Consider the following 26,158-nt stretch of genomic DNA (forward strand, 5'->3'; position numbering starts at 1 on the left):
CATCTCTCTAATATTTTCTAGGCTTTCTTATGTTGTTTTATTTTTTTGATTTTTAGAGGAACTATGTCAGTTGATCGTAATTGGATGTACCACCGACTTAGTGAAATGGTTATATAAGAGCTGAGTTCTGTGATGGAGTTAAAGGGTTCCTTGAGTTTGCATTTACTCAGTTAGAGTATTGTAGTGGTGATAAGATTAGATGCCCTTGTACAAGATGTGACAACCAGAAATTTCTTAACTGTGATACGGTCAATATTCATCTGTTGAGAAAGGGGTTTACACCGGGGTATTCAACATGGTTTGCACATGGGGAGTTACTTGGTGCAGTTGCTCCTATAAGTACAAGTGCAGTAGAAGCATCGACATCAATGGATGTTGGTTGTGAACATGGTCAGCAATATAGAACCATGGTGATGGAAGCTATGGGTCCAGAAGAGGAACTTCATTTGAGGAGTGCACTTGAAGTTAATCATGAGGAAGAGCCAAACAAGGATGCTGCAGATTTTTATTCTTTGTTGAAAGATGCAGAAGTACCTTTGTGGGAAGGGTGTAAAAAACACTCTAAGTTATCTGCTATTAGTCAATTATTAAATTGCAAGTCTGAATTTAATATGAGTATATCTTACTATGATCGAATCATGAAAATAGTGAAGAATATGTTGCCGGAAAGTGAGAAGCTGCCCTCTGATTTCTATCAATCAAAGAAGATGCTTCGGAAGTTGGGATTGGAGTACACAAGTATTGATGTTTGTGAGAATAATTGTATGCTATTCTATAAGGAAACAGAGAATTTGATTGAGTGTACTATTTGTGGTCATCCTCGATATAAACTTAGAAGAAATGATGGTGGTGGTAGGAAAAAAGATATTCCTTATAGAAGGTTGCGATATCTTCCAATAACACCAAGACTTCAGAGGCTTTTTATGTCAAGCAGAACAGCTGAAAACATGTCATGGCATGTGAAGGGAGGTGATTCAGATGAGATGGTGCATCTTGCTTGTGGGGAGGCTTGGAAGCACTTTGACCGCATTCATCCATCCTTTTCTACCGAGCCTCGTAATGTGAGACTTGGGTTATGTACGGATGGTTTTAACCCTTTTAGCCAATCAGCTCGTCCTTATTCTTGTTGGCCAGTTTTCGTAACAGTTTACAATCTTCCACCATCAATATGTATGAAACGACCCTACATTTTTCTAAGTTTAGTCATTTTTGGACCTAAGAGCCCCGGCAAAAGTATCGATGTCTTGCTTAGGCCTTTGATTGATGAACTTAAAATATTGTGGGAAGTAGGGGTCACCACTTATGACATTTTTAGAAAAGAGAATTTTCAAATGAAGGCAGTTTTATTGTGGACTATCAACGATTTTCCTGCATATGACATGCTTTCAGGATGGAGTACGCATGGAAAGTTGGCCTGCCCGTATTGTTTGGAGAACTCAAAAACTTTTACACTACAACATGGTTGGAAGACTTCTTTTTTTGACTGCCATCGTCAATTCTTGCCCATGGACCATGCATACAGATACCAAGTTGATGGCCTCTTCAATGGTAGAATAGAGACAGACCCCCCACCTCCTCGACTGTCTGGTGAGGAGTTGAAAAATAGGGTCTCTGCTTTGCCTAATATAACTTTTGGTTTGAGAGCTCCTAAGCACACCATTTCTGGATTCGGTAAAGATCATAATTGGGTGAAAAGGAGCATATTTTGGGAGTTGCCCTATTGGCATACACTACTTATTCGACACAATTTAGATGTCATGCATATTGTTCGGAATGTGTTTCTTAATATATTTTATACTTGTATGGATGTAAAAGGGAAGACTAAAGATAATGTGAAAGCAAGGCAAGATTTAGAGTTGTATTGCAAGCGTCCTAAGTTGAGGATTCAATTTGTTAATGGAAAGCTAGTTAAGCCTCGAGCTTCCTATGTATTGTCCAAAGACCAAGCAATAGAGGTCTACGAGTGGGTGAAAGGATTAATGTTGATCCCCTAATGGATTTTGATGAATACAAAACACTAGAGTATAATACCATTTATCTTAACAATTTAATTGAGGATTTCATGTGTTTTATTAAGAATATTGTTAAGAAATGTCTAGGCAAGTTTCCATAATTTTTATGAATTTATTGAAAAATTTTTGAGATGAAGAAAACAGATCAGGGACAGCCGAGACGTCTCCTGATGGTCTTAGAGACGTATCTGGCACAAACAGGAAGAACTGGCACACTTGGAGACGTCCCCGGCACCTGGCGAGGCGTCTCGCAGGGTCGGAGTCGACTCTTTCAGTAGCGGAGCCGACTCTCTCAGTGGCGGCAGAAAGGCCGATTTCAAGGGATATGCGCGAGCCGTCCCCACAGTACGCGGAGTCGTCCCCGCAAGTAAAAAGCTGAGTTTCCGAGTCGTCCCCGATGTAGCGGAGTCGGCTCTCTCAGGGTTTTCCAGAGGATGTCTTTTTCGGAGTTAAGGCAGCGGAGACGTCCCCTGAAAGAGCGGAGTCGACTCTCTCAGAGAATTCCAAAAGACATGTTTTTCGGAGTTATAACAGCGGAGTCGTCCCCAAGGCAGCGGAGTCGTCCCCATGCAAAAAGTGCAAACAAGCCGAGACGTCCCCGTAAAGTACAGAGACGACCCTCTCAGAAAAACAGAAAAACAAGGATTCAAACGGTACAATTCCAGAGTCGTCCCCGTAAAGTGCCGAGTCGACCCCAAACAAAGTGAAAAGTAAATTTATACAGCCGAGACGTCTCGCGTTGAAGCGGAGACGTCTCCGGAGCGCCTGGGACGCGACTGACAACTTTTGCAGGTCTGGTTTGAATTTCAAATCTCTTTTACTTTATCTCTAACGGCTATATTTGCTTTTTGGGCTATAAAAGGGACCTCTTAAGTGCTTCTCAATAACTCTCCACCAACCCAAAGCTAGATCATTTAAGAGAGAAGCAAGAGAGAGAGAGGTTCAAGGAAGTGAGTGCATTCAAGTGAAGAAATCAAGTGCTTTCGAGTTTCCCAAGTGATTTCAAGCTCAACTACTCTCTTCCGCTCGGGATTCAAAGCTCACACTTAAGACTACGCGATCCACATCGGAAGAATCATCATTTCCCACGCTTCCAACGGCAAAAGGATTCTTCTGGGTTTTATTGCTTATCATTGTCATATTTGCTTATTTAGAGCTTTCCAATCTTTTGTAAAACTCTATCAATATTGTGCTTGTTCCAGTCAAGGGACTTGGAACAAGGGAAAGGCGTCCCAAGCCTAAGTGAAATTGGGGGTTATAGAGTTTGTTGTTAGCCCGGTGTAAAACAACGAGTTGGGTAGTGCACTCGCAAAACTACCGGACTGTAATCTTGGATTATAGTGAAAATTCCCAAAGGTGCTTTGGGGAGTGGATGTAGGAGCAGTGGAAGCTCCGAACCACTATAAAACCTTGTGTTTGCGATTGACCTTTCTCATTCCTCTTTCTTTACTTTAGTTCATACATTTGTGTATTTTATTTTTAATTAGGCGAAAAGTTTTAAAACACCCAATTCACCCCCCTCTTGGGTGACCATCTCTGGGCAACAAGTGGTATCAGAGCGGGTGCTCTGTGTATTTCTTGAAGACCTAACCGTCTTAGCCAAAGATCTAGATGGGAACACCCTTTAACAATGTTCCTGCTGAGGGGCAGGCAACCAATAGACCTCCACTCTTCAATGGGACAAATTATACCTATTGGAAAACTAGAATGAGGATCTTCATTCAAGCACAAGACTATGCCTTGTGGAGGGTTATAGTCAAGGGACCACAAGAACCATTGTTGCCCAGATAGACAACCCAAGAGGGGGGGTGAATTGGGTTTTAAAATAATTTGGCTATTAAAACTTTTGTGGATAACTAATTAATTCTTTTGCGAGATGATTAATTAGTTTCTATGTGCGGTGAATGAAATGCGAGAGATAGAGAGAGTCAAACAATCACAAACACAATGTTTTATAGTGGTTCGGAGCTAACCCTTGCTCCTACGTCCACTCCCCAAGTCTCACTTGGGAATTCACTATAACCCCTTGGATTACAGCCGGTTGTTTTCCAAGCTCACAACCAAACTTGTTGTTTTACGAGCTCACAACGAACTCGGTCGGTTTTCCTAGGCTCACCGACTAGAACCAACCCGATTGTTTTCCCGGGATCACAATCGAACCCTTACACGTTGGTTTTACACTCGGCTCACCAACCAACCTCAATACCCTTGATTCAATCCCCCGATTGAACCAAGCAAAGACAAGATGGAAGTAAAAAGGAGTAACAGAAAAAACAGAGCTTCTCAAAAGCAGATAAATAACAATAAACAAAAGAGAAGTTAGAAGCCCTCAAACATGTTTGAGTTGGAGTAGAGTAGGGCTTCTTGAACTTCGGGTCTCCTCTTGAATGTCTGGTCGACTTGAATGCAGGAGGAAATCTCTTTCAATGTTGGGAAGAAGTAGGTGGATGCAGTTAATGTTGCTCTTCCCTCTTTTCCGTTGAAAATCAGGTTGCAGAGATTGAAAGCTTGATTACTTTGAGTGGAATGGTTGTTCTCTACTTTGCTACAGTCCTCTGTGGCTATTTAAACCAACCCCCATGGAAACTAGCCGTTAGAGACCTTTTTCTGCCCGTTCTGCACACTCTGCACAGCCTGACAATATGTCCGTTGGTGGGTTGGAGTCGACTCGCGCGATCAGGAGTCGACTCGGCTGTAGCGGGAGTCGACTCATGCTTTTCTGGAGTCGACTCGGCAACTGTTTCGGATTTGAATTAAAGTAGCCTCTTCGACTGGGAGTCGACTCGTCTTGACCCGGAGTCGACTCGCCAACTTCTGGAGCTGACTTGGCATTTTCGGAGTCGGCTCATCCCATGAAGTCCACGGAGCCAATTTTCAACTTGGCCAACTCGAGTCGACTCGACTGTCCTGGGAGTCGACTCGGCGCTCAGAGCCCGAACTCCTGATCTTCTGTCTTTTGGCTCGTCCAGTCTTGGAGTCGACTCGAACTTCTCCGGAGTCGACTCGGCTCTCAGTTTCCAAAACTAAGTCTTCTGCCCTTTTGGTGTACCGCTGCCTTGGAGTCGACTCGAGCTTTCTAGGAGTCGACTCGGCTCTCAGACACAGCAGATTGGTCTTCTGTCTTCTTTGGGGTCGCGGTGTCTAGGAGTCGACTCGCGTATTGCGGGAGTCGACTCGAATCTCAGAGTCCGAAAAACGTTCTCTGACTTTTTTCTTGTGTTCCTCTGAGAGTCGACTCTCACTTTCTTTGGAGTCGACTTGCCAACCATCGGAGTCGACTCGCGTTCCACTGGAGTCGACTCGAATCTCAGACCCGAAAACTGCTCTCTGACTTTTCTGCCTGTGACTCCTAGGAGTCGACTCATACTACCCTGGAGTCGACTCGGTGAACATCGGAGTCGACTCGCGCAGTTCAGGAGTCGACTCGCTGACAGGTTTTGAGTTGATGCTTTCTGTTCGTCTGTCTATTCTCAGTCGGAGTCGACTCGTACTGATCCGGAGTCGACTCGAGCTCGTGCCAGTGAACTTGATACGCTTGGAGTCGACTCGTGATACTCTGGAGTCGACTCGAGTCTCAGACTTTGGTTCAAGCTGACTTCTTAACTTATCCAAAATATTATGAACCAAGTCTAGAGATACTTAGACAAGATTTTCACTGAAACACTTAATTGAATTCATTAGTAAACAAGAGATATACTCAAATGCTTTGAGCTCATCAAAATCAAATAGGGTTTTAATCAATCACTCCACAATCTCCCCCTTTTTGATGATGACAAAACATTGAGTATATGTAAAATGAATTGCTCTATAAACAAGGAAGTAAAATCCATAAATGAATTCAGATGTCTGGTAATTTAATTTATCCAAGTTTGAAAGGTGTGAACAATAAATTTCGGAGTTAAAACTCTCCCTTTCATTTGGAATTATATAAGCCTTCATATCATGCAATCAATTGTTTGGCTTATATATCTTTAATGATTTAGCTTGCTTAAAATTCAGATTCTCCCCCTCAACATATGCAATCTACTTTGTCTTGATTCATAAGAATTTTTGACTTTTAAATTTTTGGTTTTTAGAGGGAAAATCTGTCAATTTGTTCTTGAGTAGGATTCAGCTAATCTGCGAATATCCCTTGAATAGATTCTGGAGATTACTCCATTAGGATCCCCAAAAGAGAGATAATGAGCCTCGAGGTACCAAATCCACTACTTAGAACAAATTTTTGTGTGTTTTAAAAGTTTTTCTTTTTTTTTATATTGATTTTCATTGATTCCTTTTACATATTTTATACATATTTTTCCCCCTTTTTGTCATCGTATCAAAAAGGAGGTAAGCACACACAATCAATCATAGATCAAATGGCACAGAATTGAAGAAGATATGGCTACTCATTGTATTGATTTGTATGTAAATACATTTGAGAATACAATAAGTAAAGCAAAAACAATACATGTCAAAACAAAACACAAAAAACAGCTATGGTCTCCTCGAGGATGTAGCTCCTCCTCTCGAGGATGTGGCTCCTCCTCTCGAGGATGTGGCTCCTCCTCTCAATCTGCTCTGCTCCATGAGGAGGGTGACTGCATCTGTAACATGCCCGAGCTGAGTGATAATCGACAAAGTGGCTCTGCTATGTGTAGTGGAGAGCTCAGTCACCGACGTCTGAAGTGCGTCCAGCTTGTCGATGAGCACATTCGACAAGCGCTCGGCCCCCTCGGTAGTGGTGTGCATGTCACGTCCTATGTCATTCCGCATCTGTCGAGTGGTGCTCGTGACCTCACTCAGGCTATGGAACTGGGCCTGGAGCAAAGTCCTCATGTTGTAGATCTCTTCCCGCACATGAGCCGTCATGTCAGTCACGGCCGTCAGGGAAGGAACCAACGCTGAAGATGGAGCGGGAGAGGGAGCAGGCACTGAACCTTGGAGCTCCCGAAGCAGATCATCCCGCAGATCTCGGACTATCTCCTGCCGCAGCTCCCGGAGCTGCTCAGGAGCGATGCGGACCTCCATGGGTGGTGGAGCCGAGGAGGAGGGTCCGGCGGAGGTGGTAGGAGCAGAAGTGGATGGAAAGTCCGGTAAGTCAGGATAGTCAGAATCTGGCTCAGGACTAGGGGAGTGTCTGGTGGTCTGTGTGGTGATGGAGGACTTCCTAACCCATGTCCCCTCTATCTTCCGAAACCCCATCCTATGTAGGGTCTCCGGACGCATGCGATCAGTCCATCGCAATGCGCGAAAGGGTTCCCCCTCAGGGATAGGAATCTCGTACTCCCTAAACAACAGAGTGAATACCATACCGTAGGGTAGGGTGAGCCTAGGTCTGTCTAGTGGCTCACACAGGTATCGATAAATGAGTTTGGGAAAGTTGATTGGGGTGTCCTGAAGCATGTAGAACATGAGAGCTAGGTCTCTCTCAGATACAAAATCAAATCTCCCGGTCTTAGGGAAGATGGACCTAGACAATATACTCAGGAGGATCCGCACCTCAATCGGAAGTGAGTTAGCGGATACCTCGTCTAAGGGTGACTGGGGTGGATGCCCTAGAATGGCCGTAAGGGCCTCAACCCTGTCCTCGGGGTGTGTGGGAGCCACCCCTACTTGTGGAAGGTGGAGGATGTGGGCAATAAGATCCTCCATAATGAACAGAGGGACACCGGCTACCGTGCCCTCGATACCCCCATCTCCCCGATGGACGGTACCGTAAAACTCTCTAACTAATCCAGGGTAAGTTGGGAGATCTAATGTGAGGAAATACTCTAAGCCCTGGACACGCAATCTCTCACCTATGGTGAAACCCTCCCGGGAGAGATAGTCGAAATCGACAGATCTCCCGGTGGTGACGGCCTTCCCGGCGCACGGCCTCGCGGGAACCGCCCTCGGCGGGGAACGAGCCGGAGGTTGTTGCCTCGCGGGATCGTGCCGAGCCTTGGAGCGCCTCTCGGGACCGGCCTCGGGTCGGGACCTCTTCCGGACTACGGTTTTACGCGGCATAAGGACCTAGATTGGGAGGAAAACCCTAAGGGACGGTGAAAGGTTGACGAAAAAGGCTTGGGGACGACCGGGGACGACCTAGGAGTCGACTCTAGGGCTTGTGAACAGTGGCGGCGGAGAATAGAAGTGTTTTCGAAATGACAAAGTTAGGGTTAAAAAGTCGGATCCCGACTGCGAGTCGACTCCACTGAGTCGCGAGTCGACTCGACCTCGAGTCGACTCCAGAATATGCGCGAGTCGACTCCCCCTCTGCTGCCATCAATCTCGAGTCGACTCCCGCAAATGCGCGAGTCGACTCCCCCTCAGGAGCCGACTCTGAAACTTACTCGAGTCGTCTCTAACTTTGGCACGCACCTAAAAGTCATGTTATGTTCGTGCCGAATGAGGGAAAATCGCTAAATTATGATCTGATTTGATGATCATTGAAAAGAAACTCTATTTTAACCACAATCTAATCATCAAAATCAACGAATCTAGTGGAAACTACCACTAGGATGGATCAATCACTCCTAATCTCCTCCTAAGCACACTAAACCTCTCTTCACTTAGGGGTTTTGTAAAAATGTCTGCTAATTGATCATCAGTACAAACAAATTGTAGTGTCACATCACCATTCAGTACATGATCTCTTATGAAGTGATGTCTTATCTCAATGTGTTTAGTTCTTGAATGCTGAATTGGATTTTTAGTTAGATTAATGGCACTTGTATTATCACAGTTAATAGGTATTTTATCTTGTTTAATGCCATAATCTTCTAATTGTTGTTTGATCCACAAGATTTGAGCACAACAACTTCCGGCTGCAACATATTCAGCTTCAGCAGTAGATAATGCAACCGAGTTTTGTTTCTTGCTAAACCATGAGATTAGGTTTTCTCCTAGAAATTGACAAGACCCGCTGGTACTTTTTCTATCAAGCTTACATCCAGCGAAGTCTGAATCTGTGTATCCTATTAGGTTTAGGCTAGATTCTTTAGAATACCATAACCCTATATTCTTTGTTCCTATTAGGTATTTAAAGATTCTCTTTACTGCAATTAGATGTGATTCCTTAGGATTAGCCTGATATCTAGCACACATGCAAACACTAAACATAATATCAGGTCTACTTGCAGTAAGATACAATAAAGATCCTATCATACCTCTATACAGTTTCTGATCTACAGATTTACCTGATTCATCTTGGTCTAATTTGCATGATGAGCTCATGGGGGTGCTGATTGATTTGTTTCCCTCCATATCAAACTTCTTGAGCATCTCCTTGATGTATTTGGCTTGATTGATGAAGATGCCTCCTTCAGACTGTTTGATTTGAAGCCCGAGGAAGTAGTTCAGCTCTCCCATCATGCTCATCTCAAATTCACTCTGCATCAAATCAGCAAATTCTTCACAGAGGCGATTGTTAGTAGCACCGAAAATGATATCATCAACATAAATCTGTACTAGTAGCATATCTTGGTTTTTCTTTTTCAGAAATAGTGTTGTATCTACATTACCCCTAGAGAACTCATGTTCTAGTAGAAATTTGCTAAGCCTCTCATACCATGCTCTAGGTGCTTGTTTCAAACCATAAAGTGCTTTGTTCAATTTATAAACATGATTAGGGTATTGATGATTTTCAAAACCAGGAGGTTGTTCTACATATACCTCCTCATTAATATACCCATTTAAAAATGCACTTTTTACATCCATTTGAAATAACTTGAAGTCCTTAGAGCATGCAAATACTAATAATAATCTAATAGCCTCAAGTCTAGCTACGGGAGCAAAGGTTTCATCAAAATCTATACCTTCTTCTTGATTATAACCCTTTGCTACTAGTCTAGCCTTATTCCTTATTACAATTCTATTTTCATCTAGTTTATTTTTATAAATCCATTTTGTACCTATAATTGGATATTCAGAAGGTCTCTCAACTAGATTCCATACTTTGTTTCTAGTAAATTGGTTTAATTCTTCTTGCATTGCATTTATCCAATTTACATCATTTTCGGCTTCTTCTATGTGTTTGGGCTCAAAGTGTGAGACAAAAGCTAGATGGTTATTTAAATTTCTAAGGGATGCTCTAGTCCTAACCGGTTGAGATGGATCATCTAGAATTAGTTTCTTAGGATGCCCGTGAGCATACCTCCAAGCTTTAGTTAGCCCATGATCCACAATAGCCTCTTGGCTTGATGATGCATCTTCAATCAATTTTTGATTGTCATCTTGTAATGTCATCTCATTTATCTTTTCTTCAAGAATTTCAGCCTCATCATCAAAATTACCTTTCTTACTAGAGGAAAAATCACTAGAATCATCAAACACAACATGTATGGATTCTTCTATAACTAGGGTTCTTTTATTAAAGACTCTATAGGCTTTACTAGTTGTGGAGTAACCTAAGAATATGCCCTCATCACATTTAGAGTCAAATTTACCTAGATTATCTTTCCCATTATTATGAACAAAACACCTACATCCAAAAACATGAAAGTAATTAACTTTTGGTTTTCTGTTTTTCCAAAGTTCATAAGGTGTTTTCTTTATAATGGGTCTTAATAAAACTCTATTTAATATATGACAAGAAGTATTAATGGCTTCTCCCCAAAAGTACTTAGGGAGGTTACTTTCACATAACATAGTTCTAGCCATTTCCTCTAGAGTTCTATTTTTCCTTTCCACAACTCCATTTTGTTGTGGTGTCCTAGGTGCAGAAAAATTATGGGTTATCCCCTTTTTACTACAAAACTCATCAAATGACTGATTTTCGAATTCGGTACCATGGTCACTTCTAATAGCTATTACTGAGGTATCTCTAGCATTGGTTACTTCTTTATGGAATTTCTTAAAAACAGAAAATGCTTGATCCTTATGTGCTAGGAACATGACCCATGTGTACCTAGAATAATCATCTACAATAACTAGACCATATTTATTTCCACCTAGGCTTGTTGTTCTAGTTGGTCCGAATAGGTCCATGTGTAATAATTCTAGAGGTCTAGAGGTAGAGACACATTTTATGGATTTAAATGAGTTTCTAGATTGTTTGCCAAATTGACATGCTTCACATATTTTATTCTTTTCAAATTTTAATTTTGGCAAACCTATCACGAAATCTCTTTTAACTAGTTTAGTTATTGTGTCCATGCTTGCATGACCTAACTTACGGTGCCATAACCAACTAGCATCATTATCCTTAGTTTCATTAACAACTAAACATTGGTTATGTTTGGCAAGATCTTCAAGGTCTACAACATACACATTCCCACGTCTAATTCCTTTAAAAACTAAACTATTGTCATTTGGGTTTGTTATAATGCATAGTGATGGTTTAAACATAACATCATACCCTTTATCGCATAATTGACTAATGCTTAATAGGTTATGCTTAAGACCATCAACATATCTAACATTATCAATAAAAGTAGAAGGGGTAATTTGAACTTTACCAATACCAATGATGTGACCTTGGTTGTTGTCTCCAAAAGTCACAGCACCTCCCTTCTTAGCTTCAAGGGTGAAAAATTGATCCTTGTCACCCGTCATGTGTCTTGAGCAGCCACTATCCAAGTACCAGCAATTTTTGTTGACCTTGGCTGCAAGGCACTCCTACACAAGCAGATCATATAATCTTAGGTACCCAAGTTTTCTTGGGTCCTTCATGGTTAGTCATATTGGTTCCTTTTGGAACCCATACCCTTTTAATTTTTCTTTTAGTTTTCCCTTTCCTATAGTCACATACATTTGCCTTATGTCCTACAGTTCCACAACAAAAGCAGATTACTTTCTTAGTTTTGCTTTCTCCAGCTTTAACAAAGAAGTTACTAAGAAGTTTTTATTTATTTTTTGGATTATACCCTAAACCCGCTCTATTAAATACTGCTCGTTGACTATTTAGTATCATGTTCAATTTTTCAGAACTATATGTAAACTTTTCTACCAAAGGTTTGTACTTTTCAAGTTCTTTAGTTAGAGTTTGTTTTTCGGTTTTTAGAATGTTTAAATCTTTTATGAGTTTCTCGTTTAAGTTTTGTTTATTGTTTTTAAGTTCTGAAATTTCCTTAGTTAATTTTTCATTATCTTTACTCAAGGTATTAGTCTTTTGAGTTAAGAGTTGACTGCTTGTCTTAAGTTCTAAATTTTCTTTGATAAGAACATCTTTATCCTTAACTAATGAATCATACTTACGGATATAAGTTTGGTTAGTTACTTTTAGTTCTTTGTTTTTAGCATTTATAGCCTTATATTCAATCATTAGTTCATTAAAAGCATCATAAAGCTCATCAAAAGTAAAATCTAAAGGCGATTCGGACGTTACCTCATTTTCATTGGCCATGAAGCAGAAATTGGCCTTTTCCTCTTGTTCCTCATCCGATGAAGAGGATGATGAGTCAGAGTCGGATAGTGTTGTGACAAGAGCCTTCTTCTTCTTGTACTTGCTCCCCTTCTTCAGTAAAGGGCACTCAGCTCTTATGTGACCCGGCTTCTTGCACTCGTAACACCCAATCCCCTCATTTTCCCTTTCCTTACCTTTGTCCTTGCGGTAGGAATTTGAGGGGCCTCTCCTTTGATGATAGGACTTTTTGTGGTTGATGAATTTTCTGAATTTGCGCACAAGAAGAGCCTCACCATCATCTCCCTCAAGCTCTTCTTCTTCACTACTGCTGCTGCAAGACAAGTCTTTATTAGATGATGTAGATTTAAGAGCTATTACCTTTTTCTTATGGGAGGACTCTTCTTCGCTGTGCTGTTTCATTGTGAGCTCGTGAGTCATTAGGGATCCAAGGAGCTCTTCAAGTGGAAGCTTGTTCAAGTCTTTAGCTTCTTGGATTGCCGTCACCTTGGCTTCCCATGACCTTGGTAGACAGCGAAGAATTTTTCTGACAAGCTCACTGTTAGTATAGTTCCTGCCAAGGCTTTTTAGGCCATTGACAATGTCAGTAAACCTAGTGAACATGCATGTGATTGTTTCATTAGAATCAATTTTAAATAATTCATACTTATGAACCAATATATTTATTTTGGATTCTTTGACTTGATTCGTGCCCTCATGGGTCACTTCAAGTCTGTCCCAAATCTCTTTTGCAGAATTGCAAGTAGAGACCCTATTGAATTTATTTCTATCTAAGGCACAATAAAGCACATTCATAGCTTTAGAATTTAGTTGTGCCTTTCTCATGTCATGTTCATCCCAATCCTTTTCTAGTTTGGGTACAGTGACCCCCTCTACATAAATGGATGGGATGTATGGCCCATTTGCTACAATGGTCCACATCTCATAGTCTTGGGCTTGGATGAATATTCTCATCCTAGCCTTCCAATATGAGTAGTCAGATCCATTAAAGAATGGGGGTCTTTGGGTGGACTGACCCTCAATGTGGAAAGATCCAAATGGGGTTGTCATTTTGATCTTTGACTCTTAGAGTAGAAGAGTTTAGGCTCTGATACCACTTGTTGCCCAGATAGACAACCCAAGAGGGGGGGTGAATTGGGTTTTAAAATAATTTGGCTATTAAAACTTTTGTGGATAACTAATTAATTCTTTTGCGAGATGATTAATTAGTTTCTATGTGCGGTGAATGAAATGCGAGAGATAGAGAGAGACAAACAATCACAAACACAATGTTTTATAGTGGTTCGGAGCTAACCCTTGCTCCTACGTCCACTCCCCAAGTCTCACTTGGGAATTCACTATAACCCCTTGGATTACAGCTGGTTGTTTTCCAAGCTCACAACCAAACTTGTTGTTTTATGAGCTCACAACGAACTCGGTCGGTTTTCCCAGGCTCACCGACTAGAACCAATCCGATTATTTTTCCGAGATCACAATCGAACCCTTACACGTTGGTTTTACGCTCGGCTCACCAACCAACCTCAATACCCTTGATTCAATCCCCCGATTGAACCAAGCAAAGACAAGATGGAAGTAAAAAGGAGTAACAGAAAAAACAGAGCTTCTCAAAAGCAGATAAATAACAATATAAACAAAAGAGAAGTTAGAAGCCCTCAAACATGTTTGAGTTGGAGTAGAGTAGGGCTTCTTGAACTTCGGGTCTCCTCTTGAATGTCTGGTCGACTTGAATGCAGGAGGAGATCTCTTTCAATGTTGGGAAGAAGTAGGTGGATGCAGTTAATGTTGCTCTTCCCTCTTTTCCGTTGAAAATCAGGTTGCAGAGATTGAAAGCTTGATTACTTTGAGTGGAATGGTTGTTCTCTACTTTGCTACAATCCTCTGTGGCTTTTTAAACCAACCCCCACGGAAACTAGCCGTTAGAGACCTTTTTCTGCCCGTTCTGCACACTCTGCACAGCCTGACAATATGTCCGTTAGTGGGTTGGAGTCGACTCGCGCGATCAGGAGTCGACTCGGCTGTAGCGGGAGTCGACTCATGCTTTTCTGGAGTCGACTCGGCAACTGTTTCGGATTTGAATTAAAGTAGCCTCTTCGACTGGGAGTCGACTCGTCTTGACCCGGAGTCGACTCGCCAACTTCTGGAGCTGACTTGGCATTTTCGGAGTCGGCTCATCCCATGAAGTCCACGGAGCCAATTTTCAACTTGGCCAACTCGAGTCGACTCGACTGTCCTGGGAGTCGACTCGGCGCTCAGAGCCCGAACTCCCGATCTTCTGTCTTTTGGCTCGTCCAGTCTTGGAGTCGACTCGAACTTCCCCGGAGTCGACTCGGCTCTCAGTTTCCAAAACTAAGTCTTCTGCCCTTTTGGTGTACCGCTGCCTTGGAGTCGACTCGAGCTTTCTAGGAGTCAACTCGGCTCTCAGACACAGCAGATTGGTCTTCTGTCTTCTTTGGGGTCGTGGTGTCTAGGAGTCGACTCGCGTATTGCGGGAGTCGACTCGAATCTCAGAGTCCGAAAAACGTTCTCTGACTTTTTTCTTGTGTTCCTCTGAGAGTCGACTCTCACTTTCTTTGGAGTCGACTTGCCAACCATCGGAGTCGACTCGCGTTCCACTGGAGTCGACTCGAATCTCAGACCCGAAAACTGCTCTCTGACTTTTCTGCCTGTGACTCCTAGGAGTCGACTCATACTACCCTGGAGTCGACTCGGTGAACATCGGAGTCGACTCGCGCAGTTCAGGAGTCGACTCGCTGACAGGTTTTGAGTTGATGCTTTCTGTTCGTCTGTCTGTTCTCAGTCGGAGTCGACTCGTACTGATCCGGAGTCGACTCGAGCTCGTGCCAGTGAACTTGATACGCTTGGAGTCGACTCGTGATACTCTGGAGTCGACTCGAGTCTCAGACTTTGGTTCAAGCTGACTTCTTAACTTATCCAAAATATTATGAACCAAGTCTAGAGACACTTAGACAAGATTTTCACTGAAACACTTAATTGAATTCATTAGTAAACAAGAGATATACTCAAATGCTTTGAGCTCATCAAAATCAAATAGGGTTTTAATCAATCACTCCACAACCATCACACATGGTTAATGGGATTCAAGTTCCCAAACCTGAGGAGGATTGGGATGAGAATGATGATAGGATGGCTCAACTCAATTCTAGAGCCATGAACTCATTATTTTGTTCTCTAGATGCAAATGAGTTTAATAGAGTCTCCACATGTAGTTCCGCTAAGGAAATATGGGATAGGCTTGAAGTTACCCACGAGGGTACAAATCAAGTCAAAGAGTCCAAAGTGAACATTCTAGTTCACAAATATGAGTTGTTTAAGATGGAACCCAATGAAACCATCACATGCATGTTTACACGTTTTACCGATATAATTAATGGTCTAAAGAGTTTGGGTAAATCTTATACTAATCCGGAACTTGTAAGTAAAATTCTCAGGTCTTTGCCGAAAGCATGGGAAGCAAAGGTCACGGCAATCGTAGAAGCCAAAGACCTCAACACCTTGGGACTAGAACAACTTTTGGGCTCATTGATGACGCATGAGCTCACGATGAAGCAACATGAAGATGATTTGCCAAAGAAGAAGACAATTGCACTCAAGGCTACTTCGAGTGTGTGTGAAGAAGAAAGTAGTGAGAATGAGGAAGAAAGTGAGGACGAGGACTTGGGTTTGATAGTTAGGAAGTTTAAAAAAATTCATGAGGAAAAAGAAACCCTTCCCAAGGAAAAAATTTGGAGGGAGAAATGATTGGAAAAAAAAAAAGAAAAAGAAAGAGACCCAATCATATGCTATGATTGCAAGAGACCGGGACACATTCGTTCCGAATGCCCTCAACAAAAGAAGTATTTTGGAAAGAAGAAGAAGAAGGCATTGAAGGCAACATGGGATGATAGTGACACATCATCTTCCGAGGAAGAGAAGGAAGAGACCGCCAATTTGTGCTTCATGGCGTTCGAAGATGACGAGGTATGTCAAAACCCAACTATAAATTTTACTTTAGAAGAATTATATGAAGCTTTTCAAGAACTTATGGGTGATTGTAGTATGTTAGGAGCAAAGAATAAAGAATTAAAAGCCTCCAATCAAAAACTGAAGGAAGATATTGAAAACCTATTAATTGAAAAGGAGAGCATTAAAAATATTAACACTATTGACCTAGAAATCAAAAATTCAAAACTTAGCATTGAAAATGAAAAGGCAAAAACACTAATTAAGGAATTAAATCTAAAAGTAAAATCCCTACTCGATAATAATACCTCACTCGCACAAAATGTTGAATCTCTTAAAAAGGATAAGGAAGAACTAGTTAAAGAAAATTTGAATCTTAAGAATGAGGTACATAAGTACAAACCAATTGTTGAAAAATTTACACAAAGCTCTGAAAAATTAAATCTTATTCTTTCAAATCAAAGAGCTGTTTTTAATAAAGCCGGATTAGGATATAAAACTAACAAGCAACAAAAATATCTAAAGAATTTTTTTGTGAAAGCAAAAGATGTCAAAACTGAAAAACCTACGTGCTTTCATTGTGGAAAGAATGGACATAAAGCCTACTCTTGTATTCAAAGAAAGATCCAAACTAACAAGAGTACATTTGTGAAAGCTAAAAACATAACTAAAGTATGGGTGCCTAAGGGAACCAACTACACTAACCACGAAGGACCCAAGAAAACTTGGGTACCTAAGAGCTTCACATGATCATTTTGCAGGTATGCCTTGCAGCCGGAAACAAAAAGAGAATGTGGTATCTTGATAGTGGTTGCTCAAGGCATATGACCGGTGACAAGAGTCTCTTCGTCACCTTGAAATCAAAAGAAGGAGGAGTAGTCACATTCGGAGACAATGCTAAAGGTCAAATCATTGGTGTTGGTAAAATCTCCATATCACCCTCCTCATTTATTGATAATGTATTGTTAGTTAATGGACTAAAACATAATTTATTAAGTATAAGTCAATTTTGTGACAAGGGCTTTAAAGTGTCATTTGAATCATCACTATGCATAATTAGTAGTCCAATTGACAATGAGATCATACTCACAGGACATAGGCATGGAAATGTTTACATGGTAGATCTTGATGATCTCACCATGAAGGATGGCCAATGTCTTGTAGCCATGAATCCCAAAGTCAATGAGACTAGTTGGTTATGGCATCGTAGGTTAGGGCATGCTAGCATGGATTTAATCTCTAAATTAATTACAAAGGATCTAATCAAAGGACTACTAAAAATAGATTTTGAAAAGAATAAAATTTGTGCTGCATGTCAATTAGGGAAACAAACAAGAAGTTCTTTCAAGTCTAAGAACATAGTATCAACATCAAAACCCTTAGAACTAATTCACATGGATTTGTTTGGACCCACTAGAACTGCTAGTCTAAGGGGTAAGAAATTTGGTCTTGTAATTGTTGATGATTTTTCACGTTTTACATGGGTTTCATTTCTTGCACACAAAGATGAGTCCTTTCCCGCTTTTATCAAGTTTCATAACAGGATTTCGAATGAACTCAATCTTAAACTAAAAGCAATTAGGAGTGATCATGGTACCGAGTTTGAAAATCAGTATTTTGAAAAATTTTGTGAAAAAAATGGTATCAATCACAATTTCTCGGCACCTAGGACACCCCAACAAAATGGGGTGGTAGAAAGGAAGAATCGCACACTAGCAGATATGGCTCGTACCATGTTGTGCGAATCGGATCTACCAAAGTATTTTTAGGCTGAAGCAATAAATACTTCATGTCATATTTTAAATCGTGCTTTAGTTAGATCCATCTTAAAGAAGACACCTTATGAGTTGATAAAAAGTAAGAAACCAAATATAAGTTATTTTCATGTTTTCGGTTGTCGATGCTTTATTTTAAACAATGGAAAGGACAATCTAAGCAAATTTAGTGCTAAATCAGATGAGGGGATCTTCTTAGGTTATTCCTCATCTAGTAGAGCATACAGGGTCTTCAACAAGAGAACTCTTGTTGTTGAAGAATCCATTCATGTTGTTTTTGATGAAGCTAACGGAGATTCTTCTAGAAAAGAAGAAGATGGTGATGCAGGTATACTTGAAGACCGAATGAAGGAATTCTCCATACAAGACAAACAACATGAGGATGAGATCAAAGAAGATACAATTCAGCAAGATGAAGAAGATCAACCTCCATCAATAAATCAAGATCTTCCTAAGGAATGGAGGTATGCACATGGTCATTCAAGGGATCTAATCCTTGGTGATCCTTCGCAAGGGGTAAGGACAAGATCCTCTCTAAGAAATACCAGTAATTATCTTGCTTTCGTTTCACAAATAGAACCTAAATCACTAGAAGAATCCGAAAAAGATGATAATTGGATAAATGCTATGCAAGAGGAATTAAACCAATTTGAAAGAAATGAAGTTTGGACTCTAATGAAAAGACCCCCTAATGTTACAATTATAGGCACCAAGTGGGTGTATAGAAATAAACTAGATGAAGATGGAATAGTCATAAGAAACAAAGATAGACTAGTTGCCAAAGGTTATAATCAGGAGGAAGGAATAGACTTTGATGAAACTTTTGCTCCTGTTGCTAGATTAGAAGCTATTAGACTACTTTTGGCATATGCATGCTTCATGGATTTTAAACTCTATCAAATGGATGTAAAAAGTGCATTTTTAAATGGTTATATAATGGAGGAAGTTTATGTAGGACAACCTCCAGGCTTTGAAAACCACTTACATCCAGATTACGTTTATAAATTGCATAAAGCATTGTATGGACTTAAGCAAGCTCCTAGGGCATGGTATGAAAGATTAAGTAATTTTCTAATTGAAAATAAATTTAAGAGAGGAAATGTAGACAAAACCCTCTTTATTAAAAGAAAAGGGAATGACTTATTGCTTGTGCAAATTTATGTGGATGATATAATTTTTGGTGCTACTAATGATAGTCTTTGTCAAGAGTTTGCCAAGCTTATGCAGGGAGAATTTGAAATGAGCATGATGGGTGAGCTCAACTTCTTCCTTGGGCTACAAATAAAACAATCAGAGGAAGGCATCTTCATCAGTCAATCCAAATACATCAAGGAAATATTGGAAAAATTCAAGATAAAGGATGCAAAGGAAATCAGCACACCCATGGGCTCAAGTTGCAAGCTTGACAAAGATGAAAAAGGTAAAAGTATAGACTGCAAATTGTACAGAGGTATGATAGGCTCTTTACTTTACCTTACTGCTAGTAGACCAGATATATTATTCAGTGTTTGCATGTGTGCTAGATACCAAGCATGTCCTAAGGAATCACACTTGCAAGCTGTTAAAAGAATTTTTAGATATCTAGTAGGGACATCTAATGTAGGCTTATGGTATTCAAAACAATCTGACATAAATTTAATTGCTTATTCCGATGCTGATTTTGCCGGGTGCAAACTCGACAGAAAAAGCACAAGTGGCACATGTCAATTCTTGGGTGCTAATTTGGTTTCTTGGTTTAGCAAGAAACAAAATTCAGTTGCCTTGTCCACAGCGGAGGCTGAGTACATTGCAGCTGGAAGCTGTTGTGCCCAAGTTCTTTGGATTAAGCAACAACTTGAAGACTTCGGTATCAAAATGGATAATATACCAATTAAATGTGATAATACAAGTGCAATTAATTTAACAAAGAATCCTGTCCAACACTCTAAATCAAAGCATATAGAGATTAGGCATCGTTTTATTAGGGATCATGTGCTGAAAAATGATGTGATGATTGAATATGTGTGTACTGAAAATCAATTGGCCGATATCTTTACAAAGCCCCTTTGTAAAGATAGATTCAACTTCCTAAGAAATGCTTTGAGCTTGTATGATCCTAGCAAATAAATTGAACTTGTATTGCATTGCCTTGCTACTCAAACTAGTAATCCACCTCAAGGTCAACATAAGTGAAAGCATGAATCCATCTAAGCTAAATGACGAACTGTTTGACTTTTCGGAGGATGGTTACCCTCCCTTGGACTCTTCATGGAGACATTTTCAGAGCCTATTTCATAGGCATTCGAAATTTGGTCAAACATTCCTCATTTCAACATTAATAATTCAAAAATCATTATTAAACCTCTATAGGATGTATTATTAAGGGGGAGGATCACAAACAAACTCATTCCGTATTCACCAAAAGAAATCATATTGATTAGAGTGATTAAATGAAAGAAATTGGGAAAAGATAAAAATCAGTCTAAAATTTTTCAGTGCCGGAGACGTCTCTGGCAAATCGCAGAGACGTCCCCCCGGCGAGACGTCTCGCCTTAGTCGCGGAGACGTCTCGGGGACCGAACGGAGTTTTTTTAAAATAGGTCGAAACAGCTCGAGCCGACCCGAGCTATCCCTTTCATCCCCGACAAAAACAAAAACCCTAGCCTCCATTTTCTCTCCAACACAAACCCTAGCCTCTTTCTCCTCATTTCCCTAGGTTTTCCATTCAATGGCACCTAAAAGAGCTAGGAGGACTGGTGGGAGGCGTCCTAGGGCAGCGGCCGACGGTGAGGAACGGAGGGAAGAACCTTCCGCGCCGTCTCCTCCGGTTGCTCCACCAACCGCGACCATATCCTGTGCGAATCGCACAGTAACCACTGGGAGGTACATAGATTTTCATTTCCTAGATAGTGAGGGGTTCTCTATTGGAGAGAGACTCCGTGCCCAAGGGTGGGAATACTTTTGTACCCTCAATACCTCGACCTACCCCGGCCTTGTTAGAGAAATGTTTAGTAATATGGCTTTAGGGGACTTAGGGTACACTGCATATGTCCGGGGGACATTAGTAGAAATTAATGAGGATATTCTATCCACTGTTTTGCAAATTTCTAAGGACGGTGAGGCTCCGACCTCACATCCTCAAAGGGAAATAGTCCTAAACTTACTTCTAGGAAGAGAGGACTGCGGCCCTCTTGATGTAGTGAACTCACAAGACCTAAATGCCGAGATGAGATTACTTTTGAGTATTGTCAACCGGGTCTTGTTTCCTAAAACCGGTCACTTCGATTTTGTTTCGGAGCGGGATTTAGTTATCATGCACCATATCCTACTAGGGATTCCTCTAAACCTCCCTAGACTCATGTTAAACTACATTGCTCTATGTCATAGGTATTCTAGGTTTAGTATACCCTATGGCATGATCTTTACCCTAGTATTTAAATACTTTAAGGTTCACATTCCCGAAAACGAACCTGCAAAACCCTTGAGAAACACCGACTACTATAATGAGGGCACAATGCGAAGAATGGAGTTTCAAAAGGTAGATGGGTCTTGGGTCAAGGTACCAAAAAGAAAAGCTCAAACTCTAGAACCTGAGATCCCACATCAGGAGTCTGACCACCACTCTCCTCCACCTAGCCACATGGATTTTCCTGATATACCCTCCAGCTCAGCTGGACCTTCCACATCCATGCCACCACCTCCTCCAGTCAGTGGGCCCTCCTTCCTATCAGAAGACCAGATGCGCACCTTAGCATCTGTCATTTGCCAGCAGATGAGGGAGGAAATGAGATCCATGATTTCTACTGAGTTGGCCCCCATCAGAGCTTCACATGAAGGGCTTCTACAAGAGCTGAAGGAAATTAGAGCTCAGATAGAAGCTACAACGCAAGAAATAGTTGGTGTGGGTGCCACCCAAACCTTCAGATCAATTGAGCTAAAGGACAGCTTGAAGACCATCTCAAATAGTCTTAAAGAGTTGACAAGCCCAGGAGGCAATGTGGGCACCTTGGTTGCCCAACTTAGAGGAAGAATTGAAATGGCAACTATAGAATTTGAAGCACTTGTGGCAGCCTTCCATAAGTCACAGGGAGATCAGTTTAAGACCCTAATGGATTCAATCAATGCATTTATAGATGCAGCTTGTAGGGCTTATGAGCAACGTCGCCGATGAGGGACATTTTGTAGACATCTAGGGATCTTCTTTTTGTAAACCCTAGGCTATTTTGAAACACCTTTTGTATTAGAAATCAATACTTGTAATGTTTTCTTCTTTTAACTTTGTACTGACTTCAAAGGTTTGCAATGATACATGAATACAATTTCTTTTGAAACTTTGTGTACATTGTTAACTATGTGTATGTGATTCTGTGATTGTGTATGTGATCTAGTGATGTGCCATAAAAATCTCATAGCATGCCTTAAGTGGTAAAATTTAACACAACTTATCAATGCATATGACACAGGGGGAGCACATCTCGTGATAACTATGATTAACAAAAAGAGGTGTCTGAAATGAATACCAAAACAAAGGGGGAGTGATATGAATTACTAAATTCATTAATAGAAATAACTTGGACAGGGAGAGCACAACTTGAATATCCTTGAGTGGTTCATGGAAATAGGCTGAATTTTACTAGGAAGTATGCTTTTAAGCACCTAAGGATAATTTGTCCCCTTCATTGTTGATGACAAAAAGGGGGAGTAGATATAATAGAACTTAACTTAATTATGAAATGCAAAAAGGGGGAGTAGAACCAATATGGATATTGGATACATTGGAATGCAAAATACGAAATTCATACTCCAAAGTTGAATTAGAAAAGATAAAATTGAAGAATATTGGCTTTAAGATAATTGCCCTTCTGGAAAAGAAAGGGGGAGTCAAAAAGAACTTAGCCTTCAATTATCTTTAGCATCAATATTTCATTTTAACTTGATTCAAATTCAGTTGATATGCTAAAATTGCTCAAGAGCTATTAAGATCAATTTTATGCATAAGGATAGAACTGAAAATTGACTATTTTGAATTATGCACATTGTATCTAGCTCCAATCAAAACATTAGACTTGTATATCTGATCAAATACTGTGTATATGTTTAAATTTCGAATTTTGCATATACTCAGTGTTTTGTCATCATCAAAAAGGGGGAGATTGTTGATCCCCTAATGGATTTTGATGAATACAAAACACTAGAGTATAATACCATTTATCTTAACAATTTAATTGAGGATTTCATGTGTTTTATTAAGAATATTGTTAAGAAATGTCTAGGCAAGTTTCCATAATTTTTATGGATTTATTGAAGAATTTTTGAGATGAAGAAAACAGATCAGGGACAGCCGAGACGTCTCCTGATGGTCTCAGAGACGTCTCTGGCACAAACAGGAAGAACTGGCACACTTGGAGACGTCCCCGGCACCTGGCGAGGCGTTTCGCAGGGTCGGAGTCGACTCTCTCAGTAGCGGAGTCGACTCTCTCAGTGGCGGCAGAAAGGCCGATTTCAAGTGATATGCGCGAGCCGTCCCCACAGTACGCGGAGTCGTCCCCGCAAGTAAAAAGCTGAGTTTCCGAGTCGTCCCCGATGTAACGGAGTCGGCTCTCTCAGGGTTTTCCAGAGGATGTCTTTTTCGGAGTTAAGGCAGCGGAGACGTCCCCTGAAAGAGCGGAGTCGACTCTCTCAGAGAATTCCAGAAGACATGTTTTTCGGAGTTATAACAGCGGAGTCGTCCCCAAGGCAGCGGAGTCGTCCCCATGCAAAAAGTGCAAACAAGCCGAGACATCCCCGTAAAGTACAGAGACGACCCTCTCAGAAAAACAGAAAAACAAGGATTCAAACGGTACAATTCCAGAGTCGTCCCCGTAAAGTGCCGAGTCGACCCCAAACAAAGTGAAAAGTAAATTTATACAGCCGAGACGTCTCGCGTTGAAGCGGAGACGTCTCCGGAGCGCCTGGGACGCGACTGACAACTTTTGCAGGTCTGGTTTGAATTTCAAATCTCTTTTACTTTATCTCTAACGACTATATTTGCTTTTTGGGCTATAAAAGGGACCTCTTAAGTGCTTCTCAATAACTCTCCACCAACCCAAAGCTAGATCATTTAAGAGAGAAGCAAGAGAGAGAGAGATTCAAGGAAGTGAGTGCATTCAAGTGAAGAAATCAAGTGCTTTCGAGTTTTCCAAGTGATTTCAAGCTCAACTACTCTCTTCCGCTCGGGATTCAAAGCTCACGCTTAAGACTACGCGATCCACATCGGAAGAATCATCATTTCCCACGCTTCCAACAGCAAAAGGATTCTTCCGGGTTTTATTGCTTATCATTGTCATATTTGCTTATTTAGAGCTTTCCAATCTTTTGTAAAACTCTATCAATATTGTGCTTGTTCCAGTCAAGGGACTTGAAACAAGGAAAAGGCGTCCCAAGCCTAAGTGAAATTGGGGGTTATAGGGTTTGTTGTTAGCCCGGTGTAAAACAACGAGTTGGGTAGTGCACTCGCAAAACTACCGGACTGTAATCTTGGATTATAGTGAAAATTCCCAAAGGTGCTTTGGGGAGTGGATGTAGGAGCAGTGGAAGCTCCGAACCACTATAAAACCTTGTGTTTGCGATTGACCTTTCTCATTCCTCTTTCTTTACTTTAGTTCATACATTTGTGTGTTTTATTTTTAATTAGGCGAAAAGTTTTAAAACACCCAATTCACCCCCCTCTTGGGTGACCATCTCTGGGCAACAATTAAGACTCCCTGATGGATATGCTTCAAACATATCGAAGTGTGTTAACCTGGATGATTATAAGTTTTACGGGTTAAAAAGTCATGATTGTCATGTTTTTATGCTGAGATTGCTTCCAATTGCATTCCGTGAAGTATTGCCAGCACCATTGTGGGATGCATTGACAGAATTAAGCTGTTACTTTAGAGATTTATGCAACACAACTTTGCGTGTCCAAGATATGGATGTTCTTGAGAAAAATATTGTGGTAACTCTCTGCAAACTTGAGAAGATATTCCCTCCTGCATTTTTTGACTCAATGGAGCACTTACCTATTCATCTAGCTTATGAAGCTAAGGTTGGGGGGCCCGTGCAGTACAGATGGATGTACCCCTTTGAAAGGTAACAATTTCTGTAAATCCATTAAATAGTTTCTTTGTATCCATTAAATTTGAGAAATTAACATATTAATCTTATTTATAGGCTTATGCATGATATAAAGCAGAAGGTAAAGAATCGAGCATCGATTGAAAGTTCTATTGTCGAGGCTTACATCATAGAAGAAATATCAACTTTCTGTTCGCATTATTTTGAGCCTTCTATACAAACGAGGTTAAATCAAGTTCCCCGTAATGAAGACGAAGGGGAGTTTGATCTCGTGGATCGTCTATCCATTTTTACTCATCAAGGTCGGCCTTTTGGGAAACCTTTTGGAAGGCATTTGACTACTCAGGAGTTTAGTGTTGCTGAATTATATGTTCTTCTGAATTGTGAGGAGGTTCAACCTTTTGGAAAGTAAGTTACACAAGTACTTAATTATAATCATGCATAAAAATGCATATGGAGTACAATATATGTGATTATATCTTTTGTCTTGTAGGTATTTTGATGATTATATCCGCCAATCTTGTCCAAATATAAGCCAAATAGATTTGGAAAGACGACGCGAAATGGAGTTTCCGGCTTGGTTTAGGTCATATGTAAGTACATAATTCATAAATATAATAATAAATTAGACTTTCTCTTGATTTATTCTTATGATATTATTTTTATCATGCTAGGTTAATGACAGTAAAAATCATGTTGATGGGCGCTTAAAGGACCTAGCATATGGCCCTGGGAATAAAGTTAAATGTTATAAAGGCTACTTTGTGAATGGGTACAGATTTCACACCAAAGAATATGGAAAGGATAAAAGAACCTTCAACAGTGGTGTGTGCATTAAGGGAAGCAGTTACAATGACTTTGAGAGTGACTATTATGGGATGTTGGTTGACATTATCGAGTTAGACTATTTTGGGGTTGGTAATAAAGTAGTGTTATTCAAATGTGACTGGTATGATAGAGATAAGGGTATGAAAGTGCACCCTCAACATGGCCTCGTTGAGATCAATTAC

At 40.7% G+C, this 26,158-nt stretch overlaps 1 protein-coding gene across 1 annotated transcript; it reads left to right on the forward strand.

Annotated features, from left to right (window-relative positions):
• Positions 1–857: 857 nt before the first annotated feature.
• Positions 858–25,731, forward strand: LOC149750979 (uncharacterized). Its single transcript, XM_089928461.1, has 4 exons — positions 858–1,279; positions 1,523–1,981; positions 24,789–25,131; positions 25,264–25,731. The coding sequence occupies exons 1-4, from the start codon at positions 924–926 to the stop codon at positions 25,558–25,560; spliced, it is 1,455 nt and encodes a 484-aa protein (XP_089784587.1). The 5' UTR covers positions 858–923; the 3' UTR covers positions 25,561–25,731.
• The last annotated feature ends 427 nt before the right edge of the window (positions 25,732–26,158 follow it).

Source organism: Phoenix dactylifera, chromosome 18 (assembly GCF_051530095.1).
Source record: "Phoenix dactylifera cultivar Ajwa chromosome 18, Ajwa_hap1_PhDact_Kaust_v1.1, whole genome shotgun sequence".
NCBI classification, from domain to species: domain Eukaryota; kingdom Viridiplantae; phylum Streptophyta; class Magnoliopsida; order Arecales; family Arecaceae; genus Phoenix; species Phoenix dactylifera.

Bases quoted from the DNA above. Each gene is read 5' to 3' on its own strand.
- LOC149750979 (XM_089928461.1), top strand. From the start codon at position 924: ATGTCAAGCAGAACAGCTGAAAACATGTCATGGCATGTGAAGGGAGGT. The intron at 1,280-1,522 runs GTGGGAAGTAGG...CCATGCATACAG, and splicing joins ATTGATGAACTTAAAATATT to ATACCAAGTTGATGGCCTCT. The intron at 25,132-25,263 runs GTGCAGTACAGA...CATGATATAAAG, and splicing joins AAGCTAAGGTTGGGGGGCCC to CAGAAGGTAAAGAATCGAGC.